The sequence below is a fragment of the Panthera tigris genome, chromosome A3 (assembly GCF_018350195.1).
Source record: "Panthera tigris isolate Pti1 chromosome A3, P.tigris_Pti1_mat1.1, whole genome shotgun sequence".
Classification (NCBI taxonomy): domain Eukaryota; kingdom Metazoa; phylum Chordata; class Mammalia; order Carnivora; family Felidae; genus Panthera; species Panthera tigris.
In genome coordinates this window covers 38902186-38917051 of record NC_056662.1, presented here as the reverse complement: position 1 = coordinate 38917051, position 14866 = coordinate 38902186, and the positions used below count along the sequence as shown (strand labels likewise).

At 35.9% G+C, this 14866-nt stretch overlaps 1 protein-coding gene across 2 annotated transcripts in view; it reads left to right on the top strand.

The window, feature by feature from the left end:
* The window catches only part of ESF1 (ESF1 nucleolar pre-rRNA processing protein homolog), a 63778-nt gene extending 49181 nt beyond the window's left edge, over positions 1-14597 (top strand). For both annotated transcript variants that reach the window (XM_042980925.1, XM_007086805.3), the window contains exons 11-14: positions 2749-2836; positions 11052-11134; positions 13315-13461; positions 14182-14597. In XM_042980925.1, coding sequence (XP_042836859.1) covers positions 2749-2836; positions 11052-11134; positions 13315-13461; positions 14182-14475 — 612 coding nt within the window. In that variant the 3' untranslated portion in view covers positions 14476-14597. The remainder of the gene's footprint in view (positions 1-2748; positions 2837-11051; positions 11135-13314; positions 13462-14181) is intronic.
* Positions 14598-14866: the final 269 nt, after the last annotated feature.

Sequence of the window (14866 nt, the reverse complement as noted above, 5' to 3'; positions counted from 1 at the left end):
AATACAATGAGGATAAAGGGTAAAAGCCCTGTCCCCCCTCTTCCTTAGAACTTCTTTTAAAACTAAGCAGGAAGTAAAATATCTTCTAAATAGAATAATTTCACAAGTTATTAAGCCATCTGTGTACTGTAAAACTTACAACTGGGTCTTTTTGGGTCAATAAAGTAGTCTCTTGTTTCTGAGACCTTTAGTAGCTATTCTCTTTTATTTTCATTTGCTGGGCACTTTGAGCTTATCTTGTACTTTTACTCTTTCCCTTCATTGGGCTAAGCCTGGACTCATTACTACCACTAAAAATATGTTTGTTGAGTGCCAGTTTGTTCTAGGCTCAGTGCTCTGTACTGGATCACTGCTGGATTCCAGCAGATCCCTTCCACCCACAGGTTCTCGTATACAGAGGAGTTTCAAGAATTTCCTTCATATTAAAAATATTTTGCCCCTTTTCCTCACTGTGGCTTCCATTTTGACGTTGAAAAATTATTACTGAAGAAATGAATACATGTTTATATGCAATAATTGATGCAGCTAAAGTTTAGATCTAAAATCAGTGATGTGAGTAGATAGGTAGTTATTCTATAATCTTTGTTAGAAAAATTTATTACTACTGAATCTACTTTAAGAGTTTGGTAAACAAAATTCATAGAAGCTCTTGTTCTTAAAAGGATATTAATATCAAAATGAATACTTTTTAGGGCTTGGTGGGTCTTCTTCAGCATGGAAGATAATGTTTAACAGTATGTATTCTGAATATTTTTGTTAAAATGACTCACTTTGTAGATTCTTGGAAATAACCTCAATCTGGTTTGTCCGACCTCAGTTCACATGTCCTATTTATTATATAGGTTTGATTTTTTATTTAAGTATTCTAATTTAGTAGACTGTTCAAATTTGATTAGGAAAAATATTAACCAACACATTTGCTTAAAAATAGCCAAAGAGTTTTCAAGGGTGGATTATAGATAAAATAATTGTTAAAATTGGGTGATGAAAACAGGGGCTTCATTAAGCTGTCCTTACTGCTTTTGCATATGTTTTAATTTTCATAATAAAAAAAATCACTTTCTTGGGGCACCTGGGTGGTTCAGTCGGTTGAGCATCCGACTTCGGCTCAGGTCGTGATCTCACAACTCGTGAGTTCGAGCCCTGCGTCAGGCTCTATGCCGACAGCTCAGAGCCTGGAGCCTGCTTCGGATTCTATGTCTCCCTCTCTCTCTGCCCCTAACTCACTCGCATTCTGTCTCTGTCTCTCTCAAAAATAAATAAACATTAAAAAAAAATAAATTAAAAAAAATCACTTTCTTTAACCAGCAAATAAATTGTTATAAATAATTATTTACATGATAATCCACAATGTATAACTTCAAGCTGTTGATAGTCACTGCCATTTCTCAATTTTGTGAGAGATAAGGCCACATCTTTTCACTGATCACCCACATAAAAGTGTTCTTCTCTTTTGAATGTCTGTATCATTTCATTTTTGCTTCTTCTAGCACTTCCTATCTTGAACTGCTATTACTAATATATGTGTCTGTTTACGTGTCTAGCTTTTTTTTTATAGATTGTAAAATTTTTATTCATTTTAATTTTTTTAAATGTATTTATTTTTGAGAGTGTGAGTCAGGGAGGGACAGAAAGAGAGACAATCCCAAGCAGGCTCTTCACTGTCAGCACAGAGCTGAACACAGGGCTTGAACTCACAAACCATGAGATCATGACCTGAGCCAAAATCAAGAGTTGGACACTTAATCAACTGAGCCACCCAGGTGCCAGATTATAATTTTTTTAAAGACAGAAACCATGTATCTGATAACTTTCACTTTTCCCAACAACCCTACATAGCTTTATGCATTTATTAAATATTCCATAAAGATTTATTTTTATCCATAAATATTTGTTGAAGAAACAAAAGAATGATCAGATAGGAGTTATTTTACAAATTAATTTTAAAAACTGGTTTCATTCTAGATTGAACTGTTTGATTTAAAAGAAATAAGATGTTGGGGCGCCTGGGTGGCTCAGTCGGTGGGCGTTCAACTTCAGCTCGGGTCATGGTCTTGCAGTTTGTGGGTTCGAGCCCCGTGTTGGGCTCTGTGCTGACAGCTCAGAGCCTGGAACCTGCTTCTGATTCTGTGTCTCCCTCTCTCTCTCTCCGCTCCTCCCCCACTCACACTCTGTCTCTCTCAAAAATAAACATTAAAAAAATAAAATTTAAAAAAAATAAAAATGAGATGTGATATATATATTTATGGATATATGTATATACACAAAGTGGAATATTAGTGATCAAAAAGAATGAAATCTTGCCATTTGCAACTACATGGATAGAATTAGAGTGTATTATGCTAAGTGAAATAAGTCAGAAGACAAATATATGATTTCACTCATGAGAATTTAAGAAACACAGCAGATGAACATAGGGGAAGGGAAAGACAAGATAAAAACAGAGAGGGAGGCAAACCATAAAAAACTTAAATACAGAGAACAAAGTGGGGGTTGCTGTGGGGGGATAGGCTAACTGGGTTGATGGGCATTAAGGAGGGCACTTTTTTGGATGAACACTGGGTGTTATATGTAAGTGATTAATTACTAAATTTTACTCTTGAAACCAGTACTACACTATAGGTTAACTAACTTGAATTTAAATTAAAAAAAAAATAGGGTACTTACATAAAAAAAGAAAAAGAAATGATAGGATTTTTCTTCATGGTCTTTGTAATAAACTGTATGTATTTTTATATTCACCTTAAGGCTCTTGCTGAAGAGGCCAGTGAAGATGAACTTCCCTCTGATGTTGATCTGAATGACCCATACTTTGCCGAAGAAATTACAAAAATAGGTAAGCCAGCCCATATTTGAGTTTTTAATTGGAATTTAAAGAAAGGTGACATGGGTGGAAACAGTGTAAACTACTCATTCTCTTAAAATTCCTAGAATTTGTGTACCTCTTTTAGTGGCTTATAAGCAAGGTCTGTCCTTTGGGGTATAAACATCTATCTAGTTACAAAGGGTCAGCATACAAATAATTTCATTATAGGAGGCTTTGGTGATGTGATTGATTTAATGGTTTACTAGGGATCCCTTTTTTGGAAATATCCTTATAGACAGATTGACTATAAAAAGATGAGGGGAAAGGAAGTGATCTTCTTGTGTGCTTACACTGCTTTTCTATGACATATCTCTAGGTCTTTACAAAGACTGTGAAAAAGTGAAAGTGTGAAATAAATTTGTTTATGTGGATGTGTGTATAAATTTCTTAGAATTTTTACATGGTGTTGTAGCATGAAAGCTTTTCTGCTCAAATATACAAAAACATCTATGTTTCATTTATCCATTTTTACATTTATCCTGCTTCATCATTGTAGATGAAAGCCAGCTTCCTCCCCTTTTACCTTGGATCCCAGAACTATCTGGTATTTGATTTCCTGTATCCAAGGAGCTTTGTTTCCATTGTATATGCACTGCTCATTCTTTCCCTAATGCTTTCATTCTTACCTTTTGGTTATGTGTAAATGTGTGTGGTAAGGTTCAGCCCATACATACACAAGTCAGTACAGAGACTACTATAAGCATTTTCCATTTGTTCTCATGCATTTTGCCTTTTTCCTGATCAGAATACCACACACATGAACTCCAAAAGGCTTACTCCTGGAGCAACTCCAAGCTGGCATTGTAAAGAGAAGGATTTTATGAAGTTTCCCTGCTTCTTGTCCCTGGTGACTAGTGGGCCAGAATAGTTCTCAACAGGAAAGTCAAAATTGCTCAAAATTATTTCCTGGTTGTTATAGCCTTTTAGCACTTGCATTTTTTTTTTTTTTTATGAAAAAGGAGATCAACATGAATAAAGTCTATTATAGGATGTCAGATTCTTAGGAATTGGAAAGGGAAATGGAAACTTAGCATATTCTGCTTTTTATCATACCTGAGCGGTCATTTCTAGAAGATGATGGATTTTAGCCTTATCCTCTGCTTTCAGAAAACCAAGTTTATAATGGAGAAATGCAAAGCATTATAGTTTCCTTGTTCTCATTCCAAAGTGCTTCATTTGGCATGTACAGTCTGGTCAGATTGTAGAACTCAGGGCAGGATTCAAAGAGTAAGTTAAATTGTTTGATGGCTTGGGGTGGCTTGTGTCTTGGAATCAGCACATGTAAATTGTGAATAAGCTCTCACTAAAGGTAGTAGCAGAAGTTCCAAAGAAAAGCGTAGATAAAATTTGTTTGCTTTCAATATACTTTTGATTTCAGAATAAATCCTAAGAGTAATTATTTGTATCTGGGCTTAAGTTGTTTCTTTAAAAGGAAAAGAAAAACAGAAAGGCTGAGAATTTTTTTTTTTTTTTACATAAATTTTAGGACAAAAAAAATGTATCTTGCCATGTTTGTTTATTCATACTGTCAATAAATATTGCCGCCTCGGTGCTGGACACTCTGCTAGGCTAGAGATATAACAGTAATAATACAAGCATGGTTATGTTTCTTGAGAAGTCTGTGGTATTAAGGAAGTCATGCTAAACAGGTAAACAGATAAGAGTATTGTAAGAATATGATCAGTGTCTTAAAGAAAATAGGGTAAGAGTGCCTGGGTGGCTCCATCAGTTAAGTGTCTGACTCTTGATTTTGGCTCAGGTCATGATCTCACAGTTGTGGGTTTGAGCCCCACATGGGGCTCTGCACTTACAGCATTGAACCTGCTTGGGATTCTCTCTCCCTCTCTCTCTGCCCCTTCCCTGTTTTCTTTCTCTCTCTCTCTCTCCCCCCGCCCACCCCAAATAAACAAACTTTAAAGAAAATAGCGTAATATAGAGGATAAAACTGGGAGGAAGGAAGAGTAGCTTACTTTAGACAGAGAGGGGGGCCAAAAAAAAAAAAAAAAAAGGCTTTTCCAAGGTGGTGACATTTGAATAAGACCTGTAGAATAAGAAGGAGTCAGGCATAAAGAACATTGCAAACAAGGGAAAAGTAGGTATACAGGCTGTGAGGTGAGAAAGAACTTGTGTTGGAGAAATTGAAAGACCCAATGTGACTGGAAAATGGTCAGAGGAGTTTGATAGGAGGCCAGGCTGGGACACAGGATCAACCCTGCATGGCCTTGTGTCATGGCAACACATTTTGATTTTACTCTCCTAACAGCAGGAAGCCACTGAAAGGTCTTTAAGCAAGAACATGACATGATCTGGTGTATATGTTGGTTCCTGTGAAGAGAACAGATTGAAGAAAAGGCATCAGTGAGAGCTGAGAGACCAGGCTTTTCAAGAGGTGATACTGGTTTAGGTAGCATGCCAGTAATGGAATTGGAAGGAGAAAAGTAAATGGAATTCTAGATATATTTTAGACATACACTTGTGGACTTACTTGAATAAGGAAGAAATTTAGCAGAACTAGATTTTTGTTTTGAGTCTCTAGAAGAATATTCTTCCATTTACTGAGTTAGGAAGGAATGTAAAAACAGTAGGTTTGGGTGGGAAGTAAGGTCAATAGTTCCATTTTGGGTATAATCACTTTGAGATGTATTAGGTTACATTTATAAAGAAGTCTTGGTGATCAGCCGAAAAGTCAGTGCAGATACAGACTTAGGAATCAATAGCATATAAATAGTATTTCAAACCATAGAACTGGAAGTTAAAAGCATTGGTAAGAGAGGAGGGTGCGTGATTGGGCTCTAGGTTGGGTAAAGCTTACACAAGACACTATTACTCTGTCATACTGGAGAAGGTACTACTTGAAAGGTAGGGAGAAAGTTGAAGAAACTGAGAAGGAGCAGCTGTGGAATAGGAGGAAAAGCGTTAGTGTTTGGAAGGGTGTATAGTTCAAGCCCCATGGCTGAGCAGGACAGAGACATTTTAAGCCAGATGGACTTGGATACATTTGTAACACCTTTGCCCTTGGCAATCCCATAGAGCTAAACTTACATACTCTTCAAAATATGGAGGAATTGAGTTCATTGATTAATGCCAGACCTGATGTTTGGCTTGGGTTAGGAGCCAGTTGTGAGTACTAGAAATCTTTTCTCACTTTTCCTTCTGTTTTTCCCCTACACTATAAACTTGCTATAATTTTTTTCTAAACTACAAATTTGATATCAAATGAGAGGTTCAAAAATATGTACTTCTAGAATTAGTTAATAGTTAATTTTTTCTCTTAGAAATGAAATACGGTTGACCCTGAACAACATGGATTTGAACTGTGAATCCACTTATACGTGGATTTTTTTTTATAAATGTAGTACAGTACTGTAAATGTATTTTCTCTTATGATTTTCTTAATAACATTTTTTCTTTCCTCTAACTTTATCATAAAAATATAAATGTAGTAGGTACAAATATGCAAAATATGTGTTAATCGACTGTTTATGTTATTGGTAGGGTCTCTGGTTGACAGTAGGCTATTAGTAGTTAAGTTTTGTAGAAGTCAAAAGGCACATATGGATTTTCAACCATGTGGGGGGTCAGTGCCCCTAACTTCTGTGTTGTTCAAGTATCAGCTGTATTGGAAAAATTTGTTTATTGCTGTCTAATTGCATAAACTCTTTAATAAGATTTTGTTTTTGAAGAAGTAGGAGAGAAATAAAATACATCACATGTAAATATACCCTATTAAAATGTATCCTTTGTCTTGACAACCTAGATATTTGATAAACAATAAACCATCCTGAAAATCTAATAATATGGTATACATACTTGATTCATTCAAACAGTATGATGAGTGCTTATATCCTACTGCTTGCATATGTGGCTTGCAGTTTTAAAATGCTTTTATATGTACTCTGTCTTCTAATCCAAACTTCAGCCCACTTTATGGATGAGTAAATTGAAATTCAAAAAACATAGTTGAATTGCCCAAGGGCCAGTGGTAAATGGTAGAACTTGAGTTTAAATGGGCTCCCATTTTGTAACCCTACGAGTATGTTGTGAAGACCAAAGCCAGAGCCAGGGACCCATGTGTATAAGAAGTGGATATAGGGAACTGCTGGATTTCCCAGAAAAGCCAGAATGCCCAGGTCCAAAGGATGATTAACAATCTGTATCTGTTAATCTTGGAACTTGCTACAAAAACAGTGAATTGCAAGGGGGCTTTATCACTCCCTTCTGGTCAGTACTGAGACCGCATTTGCCCTCCAGTGAATTCTTTTAACTGTTTTCCTAAGAAGTACTCAGCTAAACCCTCTGGAGGAAGTTTTTTATGAGAACGCTTCTCAGACATTACAAGTAATTGAATATGAAATTTCCTTTACAGATATTCCTTGTACAGGTCAATTATTTTTACAACAAATCTTTTTCCATAGATGTATTCTGTTACATTTGTTGCTTAAAGAGATAGTAAGGATAGTAAGCCCCAGTAAGGATTGTTTAGATTTATTTTTTTAAGCCATTAACATCTGATTTTGAATCTCTGTCAATGTATTAGAATCATCCATATGTACTTTTTGCAGCAGTCCCAGGACATGTGGTTTTTTACTTGCCAGAAGATTTACTAAAAAATAAATACAACATTTCAGAACAGGGACTTTCATTTCCCTAGTACTCTTATCTAACTTAGGTCTGAAAACTTTCCAAGGAGAAAAAAAAAATGTTTAAAAAAATAAATAAATAAGATATGCTCTCTTAATATGATCTTGTTAACAGTGCGGAAAGGATTTCTACACATTATTTATCTTCTGACTAAACAGTTCAGGCCGGCAGAGTAAATTCTTTGTGAGCAAAAAAATTTTTATCATGCTAAAATTGGATATCATTTTTAACCCTTACCATTTTGGAGATTCTTTTTCCTCCTTTGCTACAATCTTTCTTTCAAGTTTATTTTTATTACTTTTCACCAGGTTGTTATAAAATCTGGAACAGTTGTGGGTTCTTTGAAATCATTTCCCACAGTTGTATATGAAGATCTTTATCTCCTTTATGTATTAATCATATACAGCCTGTTTTTTTCCTGCCACGGGATGATCTTCTGCGTACGTCACTTGTCCATTCACTTCAGAAGGAACTCTTGCTTTGAGAACATAGGAGCAGAAGTAAACTTAGGGTGTGGAAGTCAGACCCTAAGAAACTAGAACCCTGATGATATATATATAGATATAGATACACATTCTTTAAAATAGAGAAAATGTCATAATCTGAAAATAGATACCTCCATTTCCTGGAGAATATTTGAGATAGGAGCAATAAAGATTTTCACTTTAGGAAGAAGGGCTGTCTACAAATGTTTCTTCCTGGAAGTGTAGACAAATGCCTTGGTAGCACTGCGGGGTGAACCTAAACACTTTATGCTGGCGTTTTCTCTCAGCTGGGTATGGCTGCCGAAGTACAGCAGGGACTTAATACACACGGAGCAGTTTCTAAAGCCTCTCTCCACTTTAGGCTTTGCTTTTCTTATTATCCCTCATTAGCTGCAGTTATTCAACCATGTTATATTCTGTGAATTTTACTTTTTCACAACAAAATGCATTTTTTTTAATGTTAATTCATTTTTTGAGAGAGAGACAGAGACAGAGTGAGAGTGGAGAAGGGGCAGAGAGAGAAGGAGACACAGTCCAAAGCAGGCTCTAAGCTGTCAGCACCGAGGCCAATGCAGCAACGTGCAGCTCAGACCCACGAACCATGAGATCATGACCTGAGCCAAAGTTGGACCCCTAAACAACAGAGCCACCCAGGCACCCCACAAAATGCATTTTTTTTTAATTTTATTTTTTATTTTTTAAAATTTACATCCAAATTAGCATATAGTGCAACAGTGATTTCAGGAGTAGATTCCTTAGTGCCCCTTACCCATTTAGCCCATCTCCCCTCCCACAAGCCCTCCAGCAACTCTCAGTTTGTTCTCCATATTTATGAGTCTCTTCTGTTTGGTCCCTCTCCCTGTTTTTATATTACTTTTGTTTCCCTTCCCTTATGTTCATCTGTTTTGTCTCTTAAAGTCCTCATATGAGTAAAGTCATGTGATTTTTGTCTTTCTCTGACTAATTTCACTTAGCATAATACCCTCCAGTTACATCCACGTAGTTGCAAATGGCAAGATTTCATTCTTTCTTATTGCCGAGTAATACTCCATTGTATATGCATATACCACATCTTCTTTATCCATTCATCCATCGATGGCCATTTGGGCTCTTTCCATACTTTGGCTATTGTTGATAGTGCTGCTATAAACATGGGGGTGCATGTGTCCCTTCAAAACAGCACACCTGTATCCCTTGGATAAATGCCTAGTAGTGCAATTGCTGGCCCGTAGGGTAGTTGTATTTTTAGTTTTTTGAGGAACCTCCATACTGTTTTCCAGAATGGCTGCACCAGCTTGCATTCCCACAAAATGCATTTTAAATGGAAAGAGTTGTTAGAAGGAGAATTATATTTGATAGTGAAGGAATATAGCTTAGTGATTAACATTAGAGAGCCTGAGCTGGACTGCTTAGGTTTAAATCATGGTTCCTTCACTTACTAAACTTGAGAGAATTACTTAAGCTCTCTGTGCTTTGGTTTCCTCATCCACAGAATGAAGATTATAACAAATAATAGAATCTACCTCAGCATTGTTGTGAGGATTAAATTAGTTAATATATTAATATAAAGTGAAGAGAACAGTGCTGCTGCCTATCACAATAGTAAGTACTATGTAAGCTTAGAGACCATTGGTTTCTCTGCGTTGAGAGTGCAGAACACAGCTTAGCCAAAGAAGACCGTGTTCAGTAGTTCAGAGAAGATTGGCATCGTGTAATAACATTCTAGAGTAACAGAACATGTCTTTGTAGATTCTGAACTGTCTTATTCATTACACTAGTGTTTCATACTTTTGCACCCTGACACCCATTCCCTTTGTATCCCTCCTACTCCAAAGACCCAAAAAAGGAAGAAAAAATCAGGCATCAGCATGATCACCAAGGAGCCCAGGACATCTTATGTATGTGTAGTCAGACTATCATAACAGTAACAACAAGCACTTTATAGCACTGTGTGTTAGGTATTAACTGACCTCTTCATGTTTACTAATTTATTTAGTCCTCACAGTAACCCTATGAAGTAGGTGCTATTATTATAATTGCCATTTTACAGATAAGGACACAGACCCACACTGCCTCAACCAAACTGTGGTACAGCCAGAATTTAAACCCAGGTCAACTGCTCCAGACTCAAGTGCCTTTAATTGCTGTTCATGACTACCTGTTACTCAGGACAAGAACATCTCATCTAACATCTTGTCTCCAGAAGTCCCTGAGTCCCTAGGAATATAAGCAGGGTACCAATAAGGAGCCATTATTACCATAAGTAGTTTTGCCCAAAAATAGCACTAGAAAGTTAACCGAAGATCAAATTTGTCTTCAGAGAATGAGAGTTTTGTTAAACTTTTACTGTGAAATTCTTAATGCAAAGATGAATTTTTCATTTTCCAGATGAGTTTTTTATATACAGAGTTTTAAGAGTTTATATACTAAAGTAACTTTTGTGTGTGTGTGTGATTTTTTCTGTTGTTCTTACACTAAAAATGTAAGCTCTATTTAAGCTCAGATAACTATTCTCCTGGATATCTCTTAGGTGTTGTTTTCTTCCCCCTTAATGTTAAACTCTTTAATCTATCTGCATTATTTTCCTGTACATTGTAAGATGATGCTGCAACTCAATTTTTTTCCCCCAGAATAAAGCAAGTTGCCCAGCACCAGTTATTCAATAATCTCTTCTTTTTCCAGTGATGTATGGTGCTGCATTTTATTATATACTAAGCCATAACTGTTCTATTTCATGAATGGATGTTGAATTTTATCAAATGCATATTCTATACCTATTAAAATGATCTTATGGTTTTTCTTTTTTAGTTAATGATGTAATCATACATTACTTTCAGAAGAAATTCCTTCTTTATAATATTCAGTCACCCCATCCAGATGTATTTATTTCATTCACACCCATAGCCATCACTTAGTAATATTTTTTTACTTTCTTCAGTTTCTATACGTTTATTGATAAGATTATTCCTAGATATCTTGCATTTTTGTTCCTAGCATAGTCAGAATGTTATGAATAGTCTTACACTTTTCCCCCCTTCTGTGTTGGTTTGTTGTGCCAGGTATAAAAGAAAAGAAAAAATCAGTGAAATCTACAAAAGATGGCATATCTCCAGTGGAAGAAGCTGAAATAGAAAGACAAAAGGTAAAACATGATCATTGTTACATGACTAGTGGATAATTGATATGTACAATTTAAATGAAGTTAGTTGTCTATATAAGTTTCTACTGTCCCTAAAAAAAAAATAACTTATAAAATAAAATATAAAAAATAAAAATATAATATAAAAGATAAAACTTATATAGCAATGGTATTTATAATTAAGTTATAAAACACATAATTAAGTATTTTAGCAGTGCAGTTTTTAAGTTTTACCAAACATTTTTCCAACTAGTACAAAGTTGAAATTTATCTCAAACCCAAAGCATGTCCTTTTTGATTAAAAGGAAAATAACTCATTATTAAAAATTCTTACTGTGGGACACCTGGGTGGCTCAGTCGGTTAAGCATCCGACTTTGGCTTATGTCATGATCTCGTGGTTCACGGGTTTGAACCCCACATCAGGCTCTGTGCTGACAGCTCAGAGCCTGGAGCCTGCTTTGGATTCTGTGTCTGTGTCTCTCTGCTCTTCTCCCACTCACTCTCTGGCTCTCTCCCTCTCTCTCTCTCAAAAATAAATAAACATTAAAAAAATTTTGGGGGGGCTCCTGGGTGGCTTGGTCAGTTACGTGACCAACTTCGGCTGAGGTCATGATCTCATGGTTCGTGGGTTCAAGCCCTGCGTTGGGCTCTATGCTGAACGCTTGCTTGAAGCCTGGAGCCTGCTTCAGATTCTGTGTCTCCTTCCCTTTCTGTCCCTCCCCCACTTGTGCTCTGTCTCACTGTCTCTCAAAAATAAATAAATGTTAAAAAAAATTTTTTTAATAAAAAAATAAAAATTTTTTTAAATTCTTACTGTAAGACCAAAAATACTACTATTAAAACCTTGAAATAATATTGCCATAAGTTTTAATTCAATCCAGATCTGTCCTATAATTCAGACTGCTTTTATGTTGTCAAGTGCTAATTTCTCTCTTATTATGTAAACAACATAAATTTAATGTATAAAATTAAAGTTTTTCTTGAAAATGCAGTGACCCTTATGCTTCAGTGACTCCAAAGATCCATGGCACAGATTAGTATGTATTTTTGTTGAGGTAGGAATTGGAGTCAACAGTGTCCCTATGACTGATGTTCATGTCACTCCCTGGGAGTCAGCCTGACTGGTCACCTAAACTCTGCACCATAATGCATATTTTCTAACCTCCATTTATTGCACGTAACAGTAATGTTCATAGAGTAAAGGAACACAAAGAAAATCTTTTGTGGAAAATGGCTTTAAAAAAGAAAGCCAACTAAAGGTGCCAGTGATGAAAGTGAAAGGAAATTAAAGCCATTTAAGTGTTAGTATAGGAAAATTCACCAAAGCCTGACAGCATACTCTGTATTTTCTCTAGTACACATTTTCTCTAGTATTTACTCAGTTCCTCAAAGTTCATGTTTAATCCCATGGTCGGTAGAAAATGCCACTGTTCAGTGGAAACAGACATATTAGATTTCAGAAGCAAATATTAAGATCCTGCCTTTATAGAAATGTATCAATATTGAAAAGTTAAAGGTAAAAAAAGCAAAAGAAAGAAGAAATACCTTGCTGTTAAAGCACATGTTTGGAAAGTGTAGTTTGTGTCACAAAATACTACACATTTGTTAGATTGAGTGTCATTACTTACAAAGACCAAAGTGATGGGGCTCCTGGGTGGCTCAGCTGGTTAAGTGTCCAACTTCAGCTGAGGTCATGATCTCACAGTTAGTGAGTTTGAGCCCCGCGTCAGGCTCTGTGCTGACAGTTCAGAGCCTGGAGCCTGTTTCAGATTCTGTGTCTCCCTCTCTCTCTGCCCCTCCCCTGCTCACACTCTGTCTATCTTTCTCAAAAATAAATAAACATTAAAAGACCAAAGTGAAAATGAGGAATTTTTATTTGAGAGATTTAGGGAATCTTTTCTATAGCCTATTAATCAGTTATAATAAGTGAAATGTCTGGTTTTTAAATACAAACTTTCATTCCTCTTGGTGATGCTTCTAAAACTTTTACCTTATTGCTCTACCAAGATCTTTGGGTTTCTTTATGAGTTTTGGTAATCTACAATCAGTTTATAGATGATAAATGATGTCCCAGAGCATTAGCGACCAGGTTCTCTTCCTAGAGGGGATATCTGTACCCCATACTTCTGCTTGGGGGAAGGAAAGCACTGTTGTGTATTTGATCTTTATTTTCTCTCAATAGGCTGAAATGGCTCTGCTCATGATGGACGAGGAGGAAGAGAGCAAGAAACACTTCAATTATAATAAGATTGTAGAGCACCAGAATCTAAGCAAAAAGAAGAAAAAACTGCTGATGAAAAAGAAGGAATTATTAGAGGATGACTTTGAGGTAACCAGGGACAAAAGTCATTAGCCTCTTAAAGGTGGTATTGAATTTAAAGTCAGCTCTGGAGATGATCACGGAGCACAACCAAAGTTAGCCTGAAATGTCTTAAGAAGGGCCCGTAGTAGAGCCAGAGCTACCATCTTTTAGTCCAGAACAGCCAGTTCATCCCAGGGTGGATCAAATCACTGTTTATTTAGTTGGGTACCAGGTGAAGTATTGGCTTGTCTTTTGGTAGCCCTATTGCACCAAAAATACATACCTTTTAATGTTAGAATCGCATGCAGTGTGATGCTCACAGTGGGAAAGATATGCATACTCAAGCTTGACTGAAAAATAACAGGTTCATGTCACATCATATCACTGTGTGCAATAGCCACTGCAATAGGCTATACTTTTTTCATTGCTATATCTCTTGTTTCTGTCACTCCCTCTTTTCCCTCTTTTTGCTAATAAGTACATATTCCTAATAGTCATACAGGCCTTATGTGTGGGTTTGATTGAGCCTGTACAAAAAATCTAGAAACAGCAATCAGCAACTACTTAATGACTTCCAAGAGTAGGCCTTAAAACTCCATTGGACTGTCTGTGGGATACAGTTTTCTAATGAATCAATACAAAATGCTCACATTTGTATTTTATACAATCAACAACTCACTTCAAAATTTGGCCCCATTTTGGGCCTTCTGATTTATTAATTTATTTGTTTTTCTTTTGTATTTGCAGGTAAATGTTAAGGATGCACGGTTTCAGGCAATGTATACTTCCCACTTGTTCAATTTGGATCCTTCTGATCCTAATTTCAAGAAAACAAAAGCTATGGAAAAAATCCTTGAGGAGAAAGCCCGGCAGAGAGAACAGAAAGAACAAGAACTTACTCAGGCAATAAAGAAAAAAGAGAGTGAAATTCAAAAGGAATCACAAAAGAGGTCCATTGATCCTGCCTTGTCAATGTTGATTAAATCTGTAAAAAACAAAACAGAGCAGTTTCAAGCAAGAAAAAAACAAAAAGTCAAATAGCTGTTTGTTGTTTCTTTTTGGATTGAGAATGTGTTCTCCTAAAGTGTACTGAAGTGATAGAGGGAATATTTATTGGGAACAAAGCTTTCTTTCAAGAATATGAATAAAATCTTATTCTGACAGTTGTAAAATTTCTTCCCCTATACAACAGTTTGACTTAATTGTGGATGATTGACAGATTTGTTCTGTATGTTTCCACAGATTAATCATAATTAATTTAATTAAACTGAAATACAAGATTTATTAAATTTTTGTATTTTATGAAATTGAGTCATACTAGTAGAAAATTACTCTTGTCCTAATTTTTTAAAAGATTATTTACAATTCTATATAAAAATAGAGCAGTGCCCAGTTGTTAAGTCTGAATAAGAGTTAGGAACAATTTGAAAAT